Source organism: Pyxicephalus adspersus, chromosome 1 (genome assembly GCF_032062135.1).
Source record: "Pyxicephalus adspersus chromosome 1, UCB_Pads_2.0, whole genome shotgun sequence".
Classification (NCBI taxonomy): domain Eukaryota; kingdom Metazoa; phylum Chordata; class Amphibia; order Anura; family Pyxicephalidae; genus Pyxicephalus; species Pyxicephalus adspersus.
Window position 1 is genome coordinate 157,278,269 of NC_092858.1, and position 15,397 is coordinate 157,293,665.

At 35.6% G+C, this 15,397-nt stretch overlaps 1 protein-coding gene across 3 annotated transcripts in view; it reads left to right on the plus strand.

The window, feature by feature from the left end:
• The window catches only part of ROBO1 (roundabout guidance receptor 1), a 649,014-nt gene that overhangs the window by 621,106 nt on the left and 12,511 nt on the right, over positions 1-15,397 (plus strand). For all 3 annotated transcript variants that reach the window (XM_072431970.1, XM_072431971.1, XM_072431972.1), the window contains 5 exons: positions 986-1,140; positions 2,917-3,252; positions 10,305-10,412; positions 11,848-11,992; positions 12,668-12,913. In XM_072431970.1, the coding sequence (XP_072288071.1) occupies positions 986-1,140; positions 2,917-3,252; positions 10,305-10,412; positions 11,848-11,992; positions 12,668-12,913 (990 nt within the window). The remainder of the gene's footprint in view (positions 1-985; positions 1,141-2,916; positions 3,253-10,304; positions 10,413-11,847; positions 11,993-12,667; positions 12,914-15,397) is intronic.

The window sequence follows — 15,397 nt, forward strand, 5'->3', positions numbered from 1 at the left end:
ATTATGGATTCAAGGTGCTTTACAAAGTTAAGTTTTTAGCAGAGCTCACAACAGCTTACAAATGTCACATAACATTCCAACTTTTTTGGCTAAAGCCACCACCACAAGGCTGTCCCAGCAATGCAATATAAATGATAACAGAATCCATTCATTCTCGGGCTTTTTTATAGTGTAAATCACTGCTATCATAATGTTTCGTTCTGAATTATGGTGCAATTTTTTATATTTGTAATTAGCCTCATGTGCTTGTTTTAAACATGATCAGTCCACATCCCTTTAAAATTCAAGGACAAGTAAAATTTTAAGCTAGATAACCACTATTTGTTTTTTAAACTTAAGTTCACAAATGTATGAAAGCACACAAATAAAGTGTAACGCTCATTTAAAGCAAAGTAGCAAAATTCTAACACAGACAGGAATACTGTGCATCGTTCTCTCTAGGGCTCCTACATTACCGCTGCCGGTAAATGTGAGTGACCTGTAATTGGGTCTCAGGTGAGCTTTGTCTGCAACCTGTAGAGTGAAAATTAATTTCTGAACTGCATTAAAGTGTTCATAAAACCAACTAGTGTCTGTTTAGTTTTCAGATTATACTTATAAACAGAAATTACTTTACAAGTCATGTTTGAGAAGGTCATACAGGTCATACAGGGCATACAGGGCTTCTGCCATAAATACCTCTTTTAATTTTCAGTCTGTTTAAAAAGTATTTTCTTGTAAATTTGGGTTTTAGCTTAGAAAGTCTTTTTGTAGTCCGTTGCACTCAAAGGGTATTATATTTTTACCCACAATATAAATATGAATATGTCTCATATTGCCAGTTTCCATCGTTAGGTAATAATTTGAGGTATAATTAGTAGTCTATGCCTAATTGATTTACCAGCATTCTCACACATAAATTATATGTACATATGTTTTATCATACTTATTCCCAGTGAATAACTATTTGTCAATTTATAGTTCTTTATTGATCTTTTTTTTACAGACCAGGCCTACTAAATATTGCAGAACCTGCAACCCAGCCATGGCTAGCTGATACTTGGCCAAACACAGGGAACAGCCACAATGACTGCCCAATAAACTGCTGTACATCAGGGAATGGGAGCAGCGATAACAATCTTGCCACTTACAGCCGACCAGGTAAGATCAGCAATTATTGTACCTGGGTGAGGGTGAATTATCTGCCAAAAATGGTTATTTTTGACCTTTCTATGTCAAAAATCAGTTGTTGTGTTGGCCACTGATTCCTAATACCAATCGATATCCACTTTGATATTGAATATGTAAGTTGGAAGATGTGGTTTGCATTTGTGTACACCTATGGTTTGGTACAGTTGTTTTTGTCATTGCTTTTGTCATTGTTTAACCTGTTGCACTTTGTCTCTCTTTTCCTTTTATCAACATGCTAATGACAAAGTACACCTTTTTGTTTTTATTAGATGCCTAAATTGTAGATAAAATAGATGCTCTAATATAATTCCTAGGCCCTTGTGTTTATCAATGCAGGGCATGTAGCAATCCTCCAACCAATCATATAGATCATTGTTGGTAGAAGAGGTCAGCAGGTTGCTGTACAAGGCTTCCTGAAAACATCACATTACCTTTCCTGGATATTCCTTGCGGGAGCTATCCCCTATTTCAGTGTATCACACCACAATGCACAGCTGTTTCATGTATATGTGTTGAGGTGCATTGAAATACAAGTATGTTGTGGTGTACGTTCTCTATATTGTCTAAATATAATAAAGTCACCAAACAAATTACCATGCATTGCAATAAAGCATGGTAAATTGCACATTTTACCATATGTTCCTGCCATCTTTAGCTCTAATTGGAGCTTCCATGTAAGTTCTCTACTTAGGGGTTAAATTAAATGCTTATGATACTGCAATGACCCCTACAAAGTCCTATTCCTTCTAGCTCTGTATCTCTATTTTGAAAATGGAAAATTCTTTCTACCTAATATAGTTACTTTGTAAAAAGAAAATCCAGTCCCATATTTTAATTTTTCACAGGTAATGTCCCCATAAGCAGCTCTGCCAGATATTGTAAATGACTAGCACCAGTTTTATGGAAACATATAACATTTTAAATATACCACCACAGAAAAATTATATGGAGGAATGTTAATCTGAATCAGACATATTAAAGTGCTTTTTAAATGATATGCTGGGGATTTAATTGCCTCTAATCAGCAAGAAGGTAAAAAATTCAAGGTTAAACATATAGATATTTCCCAGCCAAACTTGGGAATAATTTGCTTTTTGGATATAATATACCCGCTATATCTGGTATCATTTTAGGAAGTCTTATGGGTCTCTTGGAAGCTTTTTCTGTAAATGGTTTACAGATAATATAGTAAGACCATATATTTTGTTTTTAGTGATATCCTAATACTTCTATTCTTCCTAATACTTCTGCCCATCAAACTTTGTCTGTATCTTGTATATAACTCAGTACAGCAACCAAAAAGTGCTTACCTCTACATCAGCCACACAAATTGTAACCTACAAGTGCTTTTATCTTTGTGTTCCTTTTTGCCTATAACTTGGCCCAGTTTGAATATAATGTACGCATTGGCTCTTTTTTAATATAATGTAGACATTTCCCAAAGAACAATGGGTAGGGAGATATTTGCATATCCTTGCACAAGCACTGGAACACCCACTAACCCTAGGCTGATACACTTAATGGCATTTGTCCGGGAATGGTTTAGGTTCTCATTAGTGTCCCTGCTGATGAAAAATTAATACTAATACTTGAAATTAGTCCAATCCTTGCAAAACTCACAATGCCTTATCCCTACTAGTTACAAAGAATCTGGAATGCAGGAAAACATTCTACTATTTACACCACAAAAATGTCCTGTATTTGTATGGAAGCACTCACTACTTTTTGTGTTTGTCTTTAAACCAGCTGATTGCATAGCCAACTATAACAACCAACTGGACAACAAACAGACCAACCTGATGGTGCCCGATTCTGCTGTCTATGGTGATGTGGATTTAAGCAACAAAATAAATGAGATGAAAACTTTCAACAGCCCAAATCTGAAGGATGGTCGTTTTGTCACCCCAGCAGGGCAGCCTACTCCATATGCCACCACGCAGCTTATTCAGTCAAGCATAAGTAACAATATCAACTCATCAAGCGGAGACATGGATGAAAAACACTGGAAACCATCAGCTCAACATAAACCTGACGTTGCCCCAATGCAATACAACATAATGGAGCAAAATAAAATCAATAAAGGTAGGATGAATCTCTACATTCCCATGAAGTAGATAAGAATAGGGATGATTATGTATATGATGTTTCAGTATGGACTGTCTGTGATGCTCACCACAACAAGCCAACTTTAAACTTTAATTTTCAAATGCATTCTCCTTTGTGGAACATCTGCACCACCAGATTCTCTCCAAGACTCTCAAAAAAACATTGGGGTATTTTTAATAATCATGGTGTCCTTAAAGTGTTTATTCCAGATCTTTATAATAATGACTTTTGAAAAGTGTTTATTCCAGATCTTTAAAATAATGATTTTTGTACAGGAGTTTCTTCTAATAAAGACAGCTGGTACACCTCATAGCTTTTACCTTCAGAGGTTATTTTCAGCACAATGATAACATCACTTCTACTTTGACAGTGTAATATATGGATTGTAGATTATTTGGTAAACACAAATTGGGTTTGTACTCGTTAAGGCAATTTAGGAATATGTCAAATAAATATCTTAGCACTCAAAGTACATCTTTCACTTTACACAATCTACCAAAAACCACAAAATGTAATTTAGTTGGACACCCCCATTTAAAAATTAGATCCTATCAAAATTATGTGTTAAAAGATGGAGTCATAGGACAATGCAGATTTAAAAATTATATAAATATTATTTGCATACTTTGTTTAGGTTTTAATTTTCTTTCTCCTCCCAACATTCATGGGTTCCTGGGTTCTGCTATTATTATCAGCCATATGCAGAAGACATTTTTTATATGTGTGAGTGTTAGGAAGTCTTGTTCATATTAGTGCAACTATATATTCCCCAGTGTTTAGCTGGAGAGCTCCATGCTTGCCACTTCTTGTTATTACTTTTATTAGAAGTTGAAGTCTTCTGGGATTTCAGGCTTAGATTTTTTTAATAACCAGGCACAGCTTTTTTTCAGTCTCTTACGAGCCACGCCGAACCACCAAGCTACTATACATGTAAATGCAGCAGATCGAGATTAACAGTGTCAAAAAGTTAATTAGCACTCTCCTAACCTTTGCAACTGAATTTAACGCTGCAAATAATAAGCCACAGATGAAATAAAATCAAATAAAAGAAAATTAATATGGTGAGATTCCATCTAAGTGTTATAGTGGATGAAGGATTGGGAGATGAAACACAAGATATTTAATTCATGAGGAGGATACTGTACAATTGCTGCATGGTGAACCTCTGATTAAACACAGATGGCAATCTGAATCTTTGTGTCTGTTGTGAGACCATTTATTGCAAGGGTATTGAAATTAATAATTGGATACAAGGATCACCTTTTATCATGCATATAACCTATATATGTAAATATACACAATCACAGGAATGTAGATAGGCATACAGAGGCATGTACCTTTTAGCAGTGTAGGTGAGAAATGACAAAACTGATGTTATCACCAAGCTGCTACCATCAACATCATTATAGCTACCCCCCAGCTCCGCACACATTTCTGTGATTTGGGGGCCTCTCGTCACATGACTCCCAAGGGCCATTTCTACCAAAGGGTAGATTGCTTTTCCTGAACAGAGAATCAACGTACATTATGATGATCTTTATAAGGAGATGTCTGCTCTGTATATACTATACTATACATCTGTTGGGAAAATCAGTCCAGGAAAATGAACTGAAATGATTTTCTATAGACTCCTTACCAATACACTAATGTGTTGGGAAAATATGTAGGGTGTTCAGCAATACTTGGACCAGTAAGTAAATACCCTAATTTAGACTATAAAAAGCCAAACAAAGACCAAATATGTGCAATTATATCATAAAAATGCAGCACAACTAAAGTACCGTGCCTTATAGATAGGAAAGTTGGTCCTTTTCATCACAGGCCAGAAAGTTTATTTTCCTAACAACATGGTAGATTACATGATAGAGCATAGACATAAATTCCATCACATTTTCTTTTTGTTTGGTACTCTTGGATTGGTGGAATTAAATGCAGTTAGAACACATTCTTAAATATATATTTTCTTTTTACGGTTTGAATAAGGCTCCTTGGTATCCAGATACTAATCAGTTTAATTTTGGAACCAAGGGATGAATTTAGGGTTTTGTTCAAAGCCACTGGAGTGTTTTATGACAGCTCCTTGCATGTTGTTATGTGCCATTGGTCTCTTGTACATGTTATCTTCTTGATAATCACGGGTTTGAATTCATTGCTACCACTGACATCAATAATAAATGAATGGGTGTGCAATTGCTGTTAATTATTGGCCTGTGTGTAGAGAACAGGTATGTAAGGTGCAGCAATTGTATTTATATTTTCTGTTTCAATCAACAATGTCTTTATGTGCTTCTTGGTGAGGACAGGCTCTAATTAATTCATAACTTGGGTCACAGAAGTAACACACCTAATTGTGTGCAATGTGTATTGTGTGTACAATACATTCTCCATATCCCATAATGGTGAGTGAAAGCTGCCAGCTGATGGGGGCTGATAGGTTAAGACATCAATGTAAAACTAATCTGTTCACAATTACTGTAATTATTAGCCCATACATAAAGAAAAGAATTGTTACATGCAGTTATGTCATGAATATTTTGATAGCAATGGTGTTACCCTTGTGAAATCTGGTAATCTTCACTGAATTGTAAAATCCTTATATTTTAATCTTGACACAAATGTATCACTGTATAATTACAGAGCTAAGTATGGTTATATAGTATTCACAATGGCATCACACACATAACTAAATGCTGCTAATTTAATATATATAATATATCATACCATCAGTCCTGCATGTTTTTTCTTTTTGTCCTATTGGCAGCCTTCTGCGAGCTTTGGCTGAAATGTTCTTCTGTTAAGTGTGTATTTCATTAATGTAATATGTTGAAGTTAAGAAAAAAAAGGTATGTCAGTTTTTCAGGGCTTCAGGCTATAGTAGCATGCAATCCACATTAATAACATGATTTGCAACAGCGGTGTCCCCAGGATCCAGATCAGTGCCAGCTTTGAACTATTAAACATATTTCTGCGAGTCACCACATAATAAAGCGGAAAGTGCCCCAGTAAAAGGCCGTGTCCTATCACAGCTGCACAGCGGTTCATTTCTTGTGACCCAGCTTTCCTGCTCAACACAAGTGACCTTTATGTGAGGAAAGCACAAGCTATTTGCAGCTACTTGCATTTCTATTCATTACAGAAACAGCGCTGGGAAATCTTTTTGAACAGAAACAAGAAACAACACTGAAAGTACTATCCTCTGTTCTGTTACCCTTTTTATTATTAGATCTGACCATTTTTTATAGGGTTATTGAGAAACCAGCAAAACACCCTTTTTGTATTAAAGATGCTTTGAGGAATCCATACTTGTTCACTATATATGTGTGCTGTACCTCCTGTTTAGTTATAATCAATCGATAAATTAACGCACATCTATGTAGTCTATTAGGTTTCAATAAAATTGTATTTTTTTTTTCATACCAACACTTTTCCAGCTCAGGCTACTTATGGTAAGTTTACAAGAATTTCACTACAGAATAGAAAGAGTGGTCATTTAAATGAGATTTGCCATGAACTTGTGCCTTCCTTTGCACAGCCGCAGTTTTGGTGTTTGAATATAGCACTGCACCTAATTGAAAAGAGACCAATCACATAGAAAAACTTCATCTGATGTAGATTGTCAAACTGCAAATTATAAATAATTAAACAGAAAGATGCAGGAAGTGTAAATGGACCCTGTGTTTGCCATTAATAATGTTTGCCTATGGTGACAGGTCTTTCCCTATCAACTCGCTTGAATATGGTCTAGGTACCTCATACTACTTTTTGTACCTTCTCATCTGTATATGAAATAAAAATCCTTAAAGTAGCACCCCACAAACAAAGAAAAGACAGTAATTATTTTCAGGCAATGTTGAAAATAACTTAAAATGGATATTCACCTAACGCACAAGTGGGGGAAGTGGTTTCCCTGTAAGATTATTTCAAGCCCTCTTTAATCATTTCCAGGCTAAATTTTCAATATCCTGACTATTACAAACAAATTGCAAAATACAAGGATTTCACATCTGTAAATGACAATCTCAATTTTGTTTGATTTGTTTTTAGGATTTTATATTATTTGTTTGCATGCTGAAAAAGCTTATTGTTACCCAGCTGCTGTTGTATTATTTATCCCTCTCATAAACATTTTGGACATGGACCGGGAAAAGCAAATATACAAAGCAAGCAGCCCCTGGCATTATTTGTCTCTCGTTCCTAATAATATGACATGCGTTGTGTTAGCAGATGACGCCCTGTGACTGATTGGAATATTTCCTTCTGGTTTTCTCATAAATGAAGTGAATCTATCCGAGATGTCTGCGTGTTAAGAGTTTGATTTGTATTTCCCAGTAAATAGGAATAGTGTCTATGTGTCAGAGATCGCTCACTACCTTGTAAGAGGCTTCAGATATTTATTTTCTTATATTTAATTGCACGCGAAGGGCTATCATAAGCTGAAGTCAGTCATTTGGAAACTTCAATGTGTCAGTTTATGGGGAACTTGTGTGAGGCCAAACTGGCACTAACAGCTGCCAATAAGTTGCAAATGAATATGTGATCAAATGCTGTGGAGCTTGTTGGATAAATAACATTTATGAGCTGACAAAGACAGTACAGTGTTCTGGGATTATTAAAAAAAATTCTGCTTAACCCCTTCAAAACCAGAAGTTTAAGTGCCTAGAGCAGGTTTAGCAGCTTCAGTATGCATCACTTAGCTTGACAATAATAACTAGAATGTGCAAAGTTTAGCATTCCCAGCTTTCTGCTGCAAGGTCAACATTCTCATGACAAGGGCATTTTCCATGGGTTTATTGCTGTCACTAGGGTCCATGTCATTATTCCCATTGACAGGAATGTAATAATGACTTTTTGCAACCCGTAAACCTGCCTTTACTTACCTTTCCTATCTTCTTGCAGCCACATAAGCTCTTTGTCAGATTTTTCTAAGGGCTAATCACGTCTTCTTGCTGCCCAAATGAGTGTTTAGAGCTAGCTGTTGGCCACTAGGTTCAAGCAATGCATGATGAAATTATGTTACATGCTACCCTATACCTTGGTGGGCCTGATATTTGCATGGCTTGCCAAAGTGGTAGCGGCAAGGTAATATAGTTGGTTAGGTGATGGAGTCTCTTAAAAAGAAAATAGTTATGAGTAGAATTCAAGTGTGGCCATTGTTGACCCTACAGAAAGTGCTGGTTGCCTGGTTGTTTTCTATTTTGACACAAGGACCTGGAACACACATGTAGCCACTGAAGTCTAAACTTCCCATCTGCATGTTTGCTTGTTAGGGATAAAAAACTTGAAATGCTTTCCATTTAAAAGAACAGTGTGACGACCAGGCTACATGCAAATTATGCCAGCTTACATACAGTATTACTTTTTTGCCAGGTTTTCATTTAAACCCACCAAATAAACCCATATTCCTACGTGTTCCACAATCTTGTGAACCCATTATGACCTGAGCAAGAATTGTAAGATATCCTTTTGTGATATTACAGTATATACTTATAAAGTTTACATTTACCAAATATTCCCTGGTGAAGAATCCATCATTGCCATTAAAAACATAAGAACCTGCAAGATTCTCCCTCAGAAAATGTTTGGTGAATGCTGGATTCACTGTTGAATCTATCGTGTCATATGTTACTGTATTGTATATTAGCACCGTTCACAGTGTTAAATTTTCTCTGCATGATGATGGGCAGGCAACTTCAACACAGCAGCATTTCTGCCTTCTGTATGGTATATCCGCCAACAAACACTAGAAGAACATTATTGATCATGTTCATATCTAATAATTTCTCTAATAAACAATTTATCAGTACATTTTTATAGACAATAACAGAATGGGAAATAAAAGATGCTTTATCTATCAAGTGATACCTTGTGATCCCTGTGTGTGGTTTTTATAGCTCAAATCAAAGAGCCCAACTGTTCTTGCACTTCTTAATCATCAAATGCAAACACAGACCTTGCATGATCCGAGCATTAATAACTGTAGGATGTAGCTTTCACAAGTGTGTTGACAATACACTTATGACTCCATGTCAAAAAAATTTTGGCAGTTTTCATTGCTGCTTTGTTCCTCAGATCTCTAATTAATGACCAGTAAATCTCTGTTTTCTTCCTGTGACACCTCTATGGAAGATATTCTAGACAAGGGAAACTAAGATCTTTACCTTTTTCACTTAATAAAAACAGAGGAGGCAGTTATTTTACTCCACCATCTATCTATCACAACAGTCACAGTAGGAGAGTGGACTCGCAGTACACTAATGCGGATGAGTCATAAAGAAAATATTAGGTTACAGACCTATCCGGTGACGGGGATTAGACCTAAAGCTCTTTTAGGCGATTAATCTGAAGACGATAACTAATCACGTTGAGATTTTCTAATGTGAGCATAGGTTTGTTATTTTTTAAATTAGAATATTATTGCAAGACATTATTATATACAAAAAAATATGCAACTGCCTCTTCTAAAGATTAGAAAGCTGCAATATATTCCATTTTTATTTATAAGTTTTGATTCACTTTATCTACTATTTTTTTCAGAGCAGCATGAAGGTTGTAAAAGTACAGTGAATGCCCATATCATATTTATTTATATATCAATCTTAAAAAAACAAATTATTTCAATCAATCTTTCACTCATCTATTTGGTTAATAATAGAATGTATAGACCACTGTGAACTGTGTACTGTGAATACACATGAAAATTACCATAATTTGCTAAAATTCTTTGAATAAGGAACAGATAATTTGCACACATGGCCATAGTCCAAGGATTTTTCACAATTAGTGAATGCCTCATGGTGACCATGCAAACCACAAATTACATATTTTAATCGGTACATATGGTAAGCAGAATAGCTGCAGGGTATAGATAGCAATTGCGAGTTAAGGTTTTAACAAATTAACATTTTATTTCTTTTTTTTATGAGCTATATAGTTAGTGGATGGAGTTTTACTAAAGTTAAATTAAAATTGCATTTTTTAAAAATATAAGTTATGCTGTTGCTAACAAGTTATGTGCTTGTATTTTTTAGATTATCGGGTCACGGATACTATGCCATCTACTATTCCCTACAACCAGGCTCATGATCAGAATACTGGTGGATCATACAACAGCTCAGATCGAGGAAGCAGCACTTCAGGTACTGGTTTGGATGTTTTAAAAGTTATGCATGGAAAAAAACAATGTCTTCTGAAGTGATTTTCATTTGTACATTGTGCAGTAAAAACATTAAAAGGCATTTTTCAGTTAGTTGTAGATGTGTGCCTTCACGTACATAATTGTGAGTATTTAAGTTTAGTTATATGAATTGCCCGCAACCTTTATTGTCTGTGTTGACCAACAGAGACAGATTAGCTCAGCTATGCTCAACCAGGGTTCTTCCAGAGGATGCTTTGGGTGATTGATCCCCCATGTGATCATAGCCTATACCACTTTGCAGAGTCAGTAGCCTGACAACCAAGTTCCTTTTACTATCTTTAAGGGAGACATTTATTCAACTGATTACCAGTGTAAGATGCATTAGTTTCTATTGACCTACTATGGTTTTAATAGGACCTAAAACATATTTCCTCTGGAGTAAAAAGGTTGAGAAAAGCTGGGATAACTATTACCTTTCATTCTTCAAGTTCAGTTTTTGAGATGTAAGAATGAAAACAATTAGTTACTAATCTGATAAGGCAGGCCCAAAATATTCTATTAAAAAATTCCTTGCTTCCTATGCTGTGGTCTTTTTTACTGTCCCTTTCTTTATTACACATTGCACAGGACTCTTTTTACACCCCTCTGTGACAGCGCTTGTTTCTAGGGGAGCAATTGGCATGCACCAGCGCTAGCACATGGTGTGAAGGAGAGAGTCACATGCTCCCACACCAATGGTGCATTAGGTAAATCCCTTTACAATCTCAAAAAGAAAAACACAGCCTTGACTTAGCCTGGACTATAAGTGCTTTAAGTACCATCCAGTTTTGTGCCCCTCCACCACCACTGCCAATAAGTCTGTGGTAAGGTAGATACTCACCTTGTTACTTATTTTACTGCGCACTTTCTTTAAGCGCTGCAATAAAATTGTTACTTTAGCATTGGATAGATTTCCTGTTTGCAGCAACAATTAAATGCTTGTCTGGCGCTGCTTTCTTAAGTGAAAAAAAATAATTTCATTTTGCCTAAAACAATTTTTTGGACAAGTACAAATGATGTATACTCAATGACTTAATGCAACAGTGAAACGTTAATAGATCATATCGAGATCAGATTGTATTTTGGGCTGCAGCAATTAAATAGTAAAAGTAAGCACTTGAGAAAATATGTCTACAGCTCATTTGTTTTAGATGATAATCTATAATGCAATTAATAGCTAGAGGAAGATCACTCTAAATGGTGTTGCTTGTAAAATTCATTTGTGACTTTATATAATTTTATATATTTATTAGCTATTAACCTAATAAATATGTTGCTGGGTTATTTTTATCTCTCATCATTTTGCCTAATGATTTATAAATGTATTAGAGTAACAGTTTAAAGATTTTGATGGCACCACTTGTTCTGTGTACTACTTAGTATCCTTTTTGTTGCAGGGAGCCAAGGTCATAAAAAAGGAACGCGCGCACCCAAAGTGTCCAAACAAGCTGGAATGAACTGGGCTGATCTGCTACCACCACCACCAGCACATCCACCACCACATGGGGGCGGTGAGGAGTATCCTCTGAGTGCTGATGAAAGGTAAGAACGCATATCTGTATCAATCATGGGATTTTATTTAGGGGTATCCATACTCCTCGGGGAACAAAATAATGGGGTTGAGGGACGTTTTCTTTAAATAATTTGAAAAGAATGTTAACATTGGATGCAACTAATAATCTATGGACCTAATCATTACAATATAGATAATCACTGTTATTAATATACACTGAGGGCAAATAATGTTTTGCTTCCCTTCACAACTGCTTCTCTCTGTGAGACAAGATTGGTTGATAAATTAGCTTGATGTATTAGATGAAATGCAAATTGACAGTGGTTTACCCATGGCTTGAAATTATTGAAACCAAATAGAACCAGCCAAGCAACATTTTTAGAAGGAACCATGGGCAGCCCACATATTTCTCTCATGGCATGTATTCTTTAAACTTAAATGATGCTGCTAATTCCTAAGATATTTCTCAGTGGGGGTCAAGTCACTCTCTTTAATTGTGCAGCAGAGAAAGATTGTCAGATAGATCATAACTAGGAAGAAAAATGTCTGAAATAGCTTCATAAATTTTCCAGTAATGCTTCCTGTTCTCACAAACATCTTATATTACATTACAAAGAGAATTACAATAATATGATATATTTTGCCTATTATAGATAAAACATTTATGCTAAATCTAAAATAAATCTTTTGTAATATATTTCAAGCTATGAGAGAGAATTACCATGTCCCATGCCACCAACAAGAATGTATCTCCAGCAAGATGAGTTAGAAGAAGAAGATGAGAGAGGTCCTACACCACCAATAAGAGGGGCTGCTTCTTCACCAGCTGCCGTGTCCTACAGCCACCAATCTACTGCCACACTCACTCCATCCCCACAGGATGAGCTTCAGCCAATGCTTCAAGACTGCCAAGAAGATTTAGGTCTTGCTCAGCATCACCTTGAGAGAAGGTAATATTCTGTGTGCCTCTCTGGAAATAGCCACTGCTCTCATTTATTTCATTTTCCACATTTTTTTTGTTCAAAATTTTCAATATCACATTCTTACCTTGTAAAATGCATAGTTGGGTCTGAAGAAAATACAACTTCATCCAAATTTGAATTGGGCAAAACCATCACACAATCAGCCTGGATTAAAGTTAAGCTTCAGGTTCTCTTAATTCCATCAGAGTTCCTTTACAAGTGCTTTTGGCCTGCATATGAGCTCCTTCTACAATACATTAGGTTGTTTTAAATTCTTATTGACTTAAAAACACGGTTCACATTAAAAAAGTAAAGTATTTAAAAAGGCTGATACACTTTCATCATTAAAGCTGGGAGATCCAGCAAACCTGGAATGGATTTCTTAAAAGTCTGCTATTTGTTAGCAAATGTTTTCAATCCTGCACCAGATCCATTCCAGGTTTGCTGGATAACCAAGGTTAACTCATGAAAGAGTATCCTCTCCAGCCTTGGACAGCTTTATTAAATCAAACCTGATGTCTCACTCGTTTGTATCTACATATTACCACTGTTCTTTATTCATTTGCCAAAATGTAAGAAGCCAGCAGATGATACATCTTGACAACAACTAGTTAAGATGGAAGCTTAATAAGAAAATGATTGGCTAGTCCACATTCCAACAATATAAAAATCCCCTATAAAATACTTAGGGATAAATATGTTGTTAATAAGTGTAAGAAACTATAAAGATACAAAAACATTTTACTTGTTTATTTGTAATCATCATTCTGTCCCTTCCAACCATTTCTTTGACTTCAAAAGCAATAGAAGTCATTCACCAAAGTGACCTAGAAAATTTACTGCACTTAGTCTAAGGTTATCAGATGATTAGTGAGGTGTGTAGTTGTCTAAACCTTTAGAATAAATGCACAAAACATACTGCTTCAGTTGTCCACCCAATGAGCTGTGAAACATTAGAAAGGGGGTCAGCTGCATTAAGGCCATAGCATCATAAGTTATAACTTGCTTAATGTTAATGCTTTACTTTATATTATCAGTCTATTCGAGAGTGTAAAGCAGACAACAGCCAGAAGTAACTGGTAATTTATTTTAATAACCTTGAGCAGTAGAGTGCAGCAGTACAAATCTACCAAAGTTAGCCTTTATTACACTGAAATTTCATTTTATGATTCTGACCTTGTTAAACTGCAGAATGATGCATTAGTTTTTTATTTCAAAGGTTATACAGTGTGAGTCTTCTAAAGATCAATTGAAGTCACAGATATAGATATGGCGTCAGATAAACATTGTATTAGCAGCCTTCATTTTCATAGCCTTACTTTTTTTTTGTAGCGATTGTATAGGGTAGGCTCCTTAATGTGCTTTAAAATAAATTACATTTATTACATGGTAAGACTTCCTAGCAGAGGATTCCACCAGCAGAGAGTGGCTGCAGGGTTCTCCCATTGTAGTCATTAGAAGCTTTTTTTTGTCTTTGGACTTAGGACTTAGTGCATAGCCATGTACCACTTTGTTAACTAAGTCTGTCCTAAATCCTAATGTCCATTTGTGGAGCAATGATAGGAATATACTGTCTTTGTTGCTGTATCTTTAAAAAAAAATTTCTATAGTACAGCAGTAGATATGTGACATGTATGTCTGCTATCAGAGCTGGAAGTCCGTTAAACTTCACATTGGTGCCAACACAGTATTAGTGTGAATGCAGTGATTCACTTGGGAACTGCTATAAGCACCTGAGAACATTTAGTGCGTGGGAACTGTGAAAGACTTCCAAGTGTGCCAAAAATAACAGTGTCATTTACAGTCCTTTGCATACACGTTGAGAATGAAAATGTGCATTATAATACTTTATTAAATTATAGCATTCCTTGCCAAGTCTCTTATTAGTAAGTCTATTTCTTCACCTTGATTAATTTTGTTTTAAAGTTTTGTAAGGATAAAACCTAATGTACCATTAGAATTTTACTGTATTTTCTTACTTTTTTTTATTATTTTATTTTAAGTTGAAGCTTTTTCAGAGGTTCACATATGGCCTGATTTATTAAAGCTCTCCAAGGCCAGAGATAGTATACTTTCTAAGAGTAAACCTGGGTGATCCAGAATCGATTTCTTAAAAGTCTTTTGCTATTTGTTAGCAAAGGTTTTTCCTGTACTAGATATATTCCAGGTTTTTTGGATCACCCAGGTTCACAGATCATCAAATTGTATTATCTCCAGTCCTGGAGAACATTAATAAATCAGGCTCATGTTCTTTGCTTTCTTACTGTTGTAACAGAATATAACAAATAGACATTGTCATGATTGACTTTTGGTAACTCTCTTTAAATGCATATGGTACTAGATAAAGTATATACAGCAGCTATTCTTAACTACAGTTCTGTGGAACCCCAGGGTGTACCTAGGGTCCCTTTAAATATAACTGACCTCCTTTAAAGATGCCCTAATAGTTCTGAAGCCAATGCTACTTGACAG